This window comes from Athene cunicularia (genome assembly GCF_003259725.1).
Source record: "Athene cunicularia isolate RWA chromosome Z unlocalized genomic scaffold, athCun1 chrZ_part1, whole genome shotgun sequence".
NCBI lineage: Eukaryota > Metazoa > Chordata > Aves > Strigiformes > Strigidae > Athene > Athene cunicularia.
The window spans coordinates 25,292,709-25,300,218 of record NW_020799142.1 but is presented as its reverse complement, the minus strand read 5'-3'; the positions used below and the strand labels follow the sequence as shown (position 1 = coordinate 25,300,218).

At 51.6% G+C, this 7,510-nt stretch overlaps 1 protein-coding gene across 4 annotated transcripts; it reads right to left on the bottom strand.

The window, feature by feature from the left end:
• Positions 1–1,005: 1,005 nt before the first annotated feature.
• On the bottom strand, positions 1,006–7,452 carry CREB3 (cAMP responsive element binding protein 3). 4 transcript variants are annotated; one of them, XM_026865961.1, is made up of 10 exons: positions 6,429–7,452; positions 5,827–6,050; positions 5,486–5,744; positions 5,145–5,278; positions 4,857–4,946; positions 4,184–4,290; positions 2,724–2,783; positions 2,487–2,565; positions 2,294–2,375; positions 1,006–1,899 (listed from the first exon to the last, which is right to left on the bottom strand). In XM_026865961.1, exons 2-10 carry the CDS (start codon positions 5,962–5,964, stop codon positions 1,514–1,516), a joined length of 1,335 nt encoding a protein of 444 aa, XP_026721762.1. In that variant the 5' UTR covers positions 5,965–6,050; positions 6,429–7,452; the 3' UTR covers positions 1,006–1,513. The 4 variants fall into 4 exon arrangements, with proteins under 4 accessions (XP_026721762.1, XP_026721760.1, XP_026721763.1 ...); XM_026865959.1 differs by having other exon boundaries at positions 5,827–5,964; positions 6,429–7,451; XM_026865962.1 differs by having other exon boundaries at positions 5,163–5,278; positions 5,827–6,054; positions 6,429–7,450.
• Between the last annotated feature and the right edge of the window lie 58 nt (positions 7,453–7,510).

Sequence of the window (7,510 nt, the reverse complement as noted above, 5' to 3'; positions counted from 1 at the left end):
CCCCAGCCCACCCTGGCTCTGCTCTGCTTCCTGCAATTGTGCAGCTCCTCGTTACAAAAGCAGCTGTGGGGGCAGACAACAGCTCCTTTCCTATCAGGGAAGCTGCTTGCTTCCGCAGCGCCTGCTTGGGCACATGTGGGCGCTGCGTGCTCACAACATTAACTCGTCTCCACATGCGGTTCAAGACTGCTTTCACACCCTTGAAGGGGGGGGAGAGCAGAGCAACTACCCCACAAACTTGCATCGTGCCTCAATGAGCCGCTCTGCACAGCCGCAGAAGGGGAAAGGAAGGCAGCGTGTGTTCCCCTTTATTAGGCTGCAAGAGTGATCGCCCCTCAGCACCCCCAGGTTTCTCACACAATGCTCCCAGCTCCTGGTGAAGCCCCCAGCCTCTACCCGGCAGCCCGGCCCTTCACTGAAATGACCACAGAAGACATAGTGACACACCATTAGGATTTATTTAGATGTTAGTAAGAAAATGATTAACTATTATCTAGTAGATGTTTGTGCTTATTGAAAGAGTGTCAGACTATATGACCTTTAAATGTCTGTTCTAACCTAAACCATTCTAAAGGATTCTATGAAATGTCCTAAAATAGCATGAGGAGAGATGCTCAACAGGTACTACTAAGATGCCCTCCATGAAATACTGTTCACCAGCTTAAAAGTGTTTCTGCTCAGCCCTGGGGAGCAATCCCAGCCAACTGACTGCCTCACCAACCAGCACAACAAAGCTCAGGCACACAAGGACACAGCTTTGAAACCATCCTGTGGCCAGGAAAGCCTTCAGGAAAGCACAAGAACTGCTGTGGCTCTCTGCTCCACGCCCTGACAGCACACCGGCTGAAGGCATGCCTTCTCCCTGAAGCCCAGAAGCCTCACTCCCAGGGCTGCGGAGATGAAAGGCTCAGACCCTATGGAAGGGAAACAGCGCAGACGGCTTGGGAAGGACTCCACATTACCTTCTCTAGCCAGGCTGTGCCCATGGCTCAAAAGCTAGCAGGTCACTCCCTGTGAGGGCACTGAAGATTAGCTCGTTATCTCGCACCTAGAAATCAGGCAAGACTGCAGGATTAAGGGAAAGGGACAATGGACCAATGCTTGTGGCCACCAGACACAGTAACAGGTGCAAGACCTAGCCTGTTCACCTCCACCTGAGCAGGAAAAAAGCAGGACAGCAGCCTCCATTACCCACTACACCCAGTGAGACCAACTATGGGCTAACCACCTTCACCCTCTATGCCACAATCTATCCCAGAAAGCCACAGGACGCACCGCATGCTGCTAGCCATGTCTGCAGTGTAGTAAAGTTCCTAAAGTCTCCTACCCCTTCTTAGATAAGAGTCCTTCTAAAGACAGAGAGAGTAGAGTATCTGACAGGTCAACTCTAAAACAGTTCCTCCCTAGTAAACCCTCTGAGCTGCCAGCAATTGGGAGAGTATTCAGAAGATTCTGCTTCAATATATTATGTCAATGCAGCTCTGTTTGTCCCTGACTGACAGGGTGCTCAGCTTCACCCCAAGAAGCAGGAGGTGGTGGCGTTAACCTTATCAGCATGCTGCTGCCCGCTGACAGCTGGGACAGCATGTTCCACCCCCTCCTGCTCCTTGACGGCCCACTCCATTGGCACCTGCAACATGTAAGTCTCAGGACACTGCTCCTCAGGCTGGGGAGTGCCCAGCTCGGAGCCCGCTGCTGCAGGAAGGTCACAGGATGAGATGTTATTCAAAACAGATGCGGGATCAATGTTGGATTGACTCTGCAACACTTCCCATAACTGACTGAGGACTCCTGACATTGAGGGGTCCTCAGGTGCTGCGGTCAACTCCTCCATCACAGCGTCCTCCTGTACAACAGCCACCACCTGGTTTGGGAACTCATGGTTCTCCTGTGGCAGCACTGCAAAAGAGGTAGACCCAGTCCCGTCATGCCCAGTCTCTCAGTGTCCTGCTCCCAGCACAGGGCACTACAGAGCCCACAAGAGGGGAACAAACTGTTCAGCTAAGGGTGCCTCCTCCCATGGGAGGTGTCAAGAGGATATTGCACAGCTGCCAGGCATAAGCACAGCTTGTGCTCCAAGAGGGACTGGATCCCTCCAGTTCTTGCACCACCCCTGGCCCAGGCAGGCTTCTGCAACAGGTCTGAGGAAGAGCCCAGAACTGGGGTGAGACAGCAAAGCCAAATCTAGTCATCACCCCAGCTGCTCGGTTGGAGGCACCCGGGTTGAGGAAGGTGATCTGCCCCAGAAGGCAGCATTTAATCTGGAGCCATGCCTCAGCCCCCAGGCACTCACCCCTTGGGTCCAGCTGTTGCTCAGTGCCCTGCAACACAGAGATGTTGCGGGAGAAAAGCAGATAGAGGGACAGAATTACAACCTGGAAACAGAAAAGTCAGCACAGACTTCACCAAAGGACATGGATGGGCATTATCAACATCTCTCTCCCAAACTTACAAGGACAACAGATGCTAGGGCTGAAGCTACTCACCATGGTTTTCACTGTGGTAGTTCTCTTGGCAAACTGTCTCACCAAGGCTTGAAGTTTTTGCAACTTCCCGAGCAGTAACCTGCAGGAAAGCAGGCAAAGCAGGTTAATGCAGTGGCTGAACCTGGAGCTGCAGGCTCCTCTCCTCCTCTCTTTGCAGCCTAGGACAGGCCACAGTCCCAAGAAGAGGAACAGCCTTTCCTACCACATCTCTTGCCATGTCCAACAAGAAGAACTCACTTGTTCTGCTCCTGCAGCAGCTGTACCTTCTTCTCCAGCTCCTGGTTTTGAGCTTCCATCCTTCCCGGGAAAGAAGAACAACATGGGGGAAAAATTTTTGTTAGTCAACTGCAGGAACTTCACCGGAGTCTCTCCTCAGCTAATCAGCCACCACCTCTGGGTGGCTGTGGCAGATAAAATTGCTTCTGGGGTCTACCTAGCAGCACCAGGAGTAAAGCCCAGAGAGCAACACCTTACACCAGGTTTGGGAAGGGGCAAGCCCTGCCCAGTCCCACAGAGAAAAACCAGACTAATGCATGAGGATGCTCACTCCTAGCAGCACACCAGCCCTGCAGGTCCATGATGTCAGGCTTTATTGTAAACTATTCTGATTTGGAGAACAGACTGGACCTGGCAGGCCAGCACATTGGCTTGAACAAAGCAAGCTCTGGGCTGTCTCCAAGTGTAAGAGAGCAGGGCAGGCTATGCCTTGAGCTTCTGAGATCCCTGAGGAGACCTGCTGCCCCACAGGGTCAGCCTCACTTTCTGCCCAGAGTGGCAAGATGCCAGCAGTGGCAGCACACAGCTGCTTCTGACCAGTTCCCCCTGCTCCTGATCCCTGGCAATGTGGTTGCCACAGCTAATGCCATTTTATGAGGTTAGCAGCCATTCATTATGACTGGTCACGTGTTCATTTCTGTCTTTTCATTATCAGGCCCTGAAGGTTCTCTGCACCAAGTAGACAAACCAAAGAGATTTCTTCTTCCCCTCCCTAGCAGCATCAAGGTTCCTGGGCTCCAGGCTGGTTATTCCCTTCCTTACCGGCCTTGAGGATCCCAAGCACCCCACCAGCCCAGTATTGTTGATGACCCTGTCGCAGAGCAGGGCAGTGCAACAGCACACAAAACTCTCAATAGCACAAAGCACTGTCAATAAAATGAAGCAGTTACAAGACTTAAGGGGGAACTTGGATCGCAGCTGCTGCTTGACAGTGAGAACTGGGACCCTCCTGGCCAGGCACACCTCCACCATCATCTGCTTCCTCTCAAGACTGAGGGAGTCACTCATATTCCTTTATGTAATTTTCAAGTCTAGATTATGAACATTATATTGATACAGCAAACTATATATTAAGATCTGATCTGATCTGCAGAGGGTCCAGGTGATTAGAAATCATAAATTAAGTTGTATTAGGATCTAGGTGATTAGGAATCATAAGTTACATTGTATTAGGATAAAGGCAATTAGAAAATACAAGTTAAGGTGTATTATAAATTCTGTATTACACTCCTTGTACATTGTACTACATCAATTCTGCTTGTAGAAATTCTGTGCCATTCTAATAATAAATTCTGTCCTATAATAATCATAACAAAGCTTTAATTGGTAATACAATTTAATGCCATCATCATTCTTCCAAGGATCCCTAAAAGGACCTGTCTGTCCCCTCAGTGTCAGGTGACACTGCTGTGTGCCTGTACCTGTTTTCCAAGCCATTCATGTTGCTTTTCTTCCTGTGTTGACTACTCTGGGCTGGCTGCTTGTTCTGGGTATTCTGAGACGTGTCCTTCAGAAGCTGGTCTTCAGCCTGCAAGGACCATTTCTTGTTAGCAGTAACCCTGGGGCATTGGCAATCCAGCCCTCACAAACACTGCTCAGTGCTCAGCCTGTGTGCTGTTGTCCTCTGTCCCTCCCACACCACTCAGTGAACTGCAGGAGCTGCCAGGCAAACTCTGGCCTGCTGATGCAGCCAGCAGCTTCCCCGGTGTAGCAAAAGTGAGGCATACCTAAGGGAGATGAAAAGCATGCAGCTCACAAGCCACTAAGCAAGCAGGAAAAATTAGGTTGGAGGCACTTGTGGTGTAACTGCCTCCTGCAAGCAGTCATGAGTGGGGAGACTGGCAGCAGTCAGGTCTCATAGCTCTTTGTATCTACCTGATTAGCACAGCAGAGGCTGCTGTGCACGTGGACATCCCCCAGGCCTCAGAAGGAGGAAAAGGACTCCAAGCTCTGCCGCACACTGCCCTGAACACAGCACCCAGGCACCAATGCTCTCACCAAGGCACCATCCTGTATTTTCAAACCACTAGTCCGGCTGAAGCATTTGAGAGGTCCAAGTCTGTTTGGGAGTGACAGGCTGTAGAGAGGACTTACTTCGCCCAGTGACAGACAGGGTGGTAATGAAAGACCATTCTCCAGGAACTGTCTCTCCTCCTCTGTCAGGAACAGCTCTGGGAACTCAAACTAGAAAACCGCAAAAATATGCCTGCTGAGAATGCAAAGTAAAGGGAGTTCATCCCATGGCAGAGAGAGATGCAGAAAGCACACAGAACCAGGATCAGCTCTCCCAAAGCAGCATCACACTTTCCTCGAGATATTCCTCACAGAAGCCAAGCCAGGAGGGAAGAAGAGATGTGAACAGGAGCAACAGCTGGGGCCCACAAGCATGGCAGTCAGTACCTGCATAGTGGCTCCAGGCACAAGCTGGTGGTGTTCGGCATCCCCAGCAGTAGCAGTTGGGAAACTGGAGCTCTGTCCTAGTGTCCCGCTTGGATTTTCCAAACCCATCCGTGCCCCTGGGGAATGAAAGGAGAGTCAAGCACTGGGTGTCAGTGAGGCAGCACCTGATCTGCCAGCTTTGAGTAGCACAAACCCACATATTTACAGCAGCAGGAAGCCACTAAACTTGGCGCTCTCCACCGCTGCCTGGCAGCCACCTAAAAAACTTAAGACTGCTTTTTGGACTGTAGGTAGGACAGAAAGAGTCCAGGCACATCACTTACTGTGGTCACTGGAACTATCTTCTGTCGTGTCAGACCTCGTGCATTCTGGCATAGGCTCATCCAGATGGCAGGAATAGCTGTGATCAACCTGCACGTTGTGGCTGCTAGCAAAGTTGCTGCTAGAGCTTTGGGACAGATGCTGATCCTCAGAAGGGCTGCTGTCACTGTCAATAGGCAAACAATCCTGCAGTGTGCTTGGTTCATCTTTTAAGTGTCTTAGCATGGAGTTGATCATATCCTCAGTGTCCTTGTCCAGGAGCTTTGGAGAAAAAAACTTTACTCAGCAGGGAGCCAAACCTCCTGAACCACAACCCAGCAGTGATTACTCCCAACGAACTCACCCCAGGGTCTAGCAGGCCAGAGATATCCAACAGATTGTTCTCCTCCCCTGGGATTTCAGGTAAAGGAGCACCATCCTTCAGTATGAAGTCAAGAAGGTCCTCATCTAGCAGGGCAGACAGTTCCTCTAGGTGCGACATCTGAGCAGGACAGCCAAAAAGAGCACATGCACAGGGGGAAACACCAGCCCTCCTTCAAGATGTCCCTCAATCCCTACAGACAAAGTCTCCCTGTGCAATGGCAACATGGGCTGTACCCCCAGTGTGAAGCCACCAGAGCCAGCCTCCTCTTGCAGGCAAATTATTAAGAGAAGTCATGATTGTGGAGTTACCTAAAGTGTTTTATTCATGATTAAAGGATGATCAAATGATAATTAATCGATGAGTGAATGGAAATTAAATGGTAATCATTGATTAAGTGATCATTGAATGGTAATTAAACAGTGATTTGACAGTGATTTAAATGATGATTTAAACAGTAATTTAGACAGCAGTCAAACACTCTACTACTTGCTACACTTTGATAAATATCCCATTACAGCTTAACTATTACATGTTGCTAGCATACAATATACTTTCAGACCAAATGTAAAAAGGCTGCTTACCTCGCTGTAGATATCAGATGCCGGCTAAAGGATCTCTCAGCCTCGAGAAGTAACCTTGAAAGCGTCTCTGCTGAAGAGGAGATCACTGCTGTGCAGCCTGCTGCCACGCAGGAGAACTCAGTGGGCTCAAGGAAGCTACAGGTATTTATAGTGTGAAGTGATGGACTGTAGTGAAACCCCGCCTTGGTGACTGAGAATGTCTGCAGCTGAGGAAGCTTTATTTTTGTCTAGTCTCAGCGCAGGCTTATGCTGTTATCTCCCGATAAGATGTACCCAAGGGTCCTTGGTGCCTGAGAAGATGTGGCCTCGCACTGTTCTGTTTGTCCCACAGGGTGGTTATCTGCCAGGCTTGCTTGTTGGTGATGCCTGAACCAAAGAACTGCTTGCTCAGCCAGACTGGGGGCAGCCATCACAGCCCCCCATTAGTACCGTTAAACTTTCACATCTAGTGTCACAGTCCGAAAAGAAAAACCCACACCAAAAGCCTCAACACCCTCAAATACCAAAAAAGATCCCACAAAAAAACAGGCGGCCAGGGCAGACCCCCGCTGCAGGGCTGCTGTGCCAGCTGCGAAGCAGCGGGGAGCTGTGTGCAGGGCGGCTCTGCCTGCCAGGCACGGCGAGCAGGGTCCCACCGGCAGAAAACGGGGCAGCGAGAGGAAGGGGAGCTGGGCAGACCCTGGGCAACACCAGGGTCCGTGGCTTCCACAGACACGGAGGACTTTCCAGCCAGGAAGCATGCACTGGGCAGGCAGCAAGGGGAGGACGAGAAGCAAGAGGAGACCACAGCCAGCAAAGTCAGCGGGTGGCTGGAGCACGCAGGGCAGGAACCATTCCCCCCCCCCCGCGCCTGGACACCCACCCCAGGGTGTCCACCGAGGCAAGAAGCCTCTCACAGCCCCAGCCGTGAGGAGCTCGGCGCGCCGCCGCCTGCGGCACAGCCGCTGCCTGCACGGGCCTGACAGCGCCGACCCGTGCGGGAGGAGGGACCCCGGCCCCAGGCGGTCGGTCCACCGGCGGGCGGTCAGCTCCGGGACCCCCGGGGCAGCCAAACTCCTGGCCAGCAGCGCCCGGTCCTGCCC

Excerpts from the sequence above, each read along its gene's own strand:
- CREB3 (XM_026865961.1), bottom strand. The coding sequence starts at position 5,964 with ATGTCGCACCTAGAGGAACTGTCTGCCCTGCTAGATGAGGACCTTCTT. Across the intron at positions 4,947-5,144 it reads AGGTACTGACTGCCATGCTT|TTTGAGTTCCCAGAGCTGTT; the intron begins GTGGGCCCCAGC and ends GCGGTTTTCTAG. Across the intron at positions 2,376-2,486 it reads CTACCACAGTGAAAACCATG|GTTGTAATTCTGTCCCTCTA; the intron begins GTGAGTAGCTTC and ends TTCTGTTTCCAG.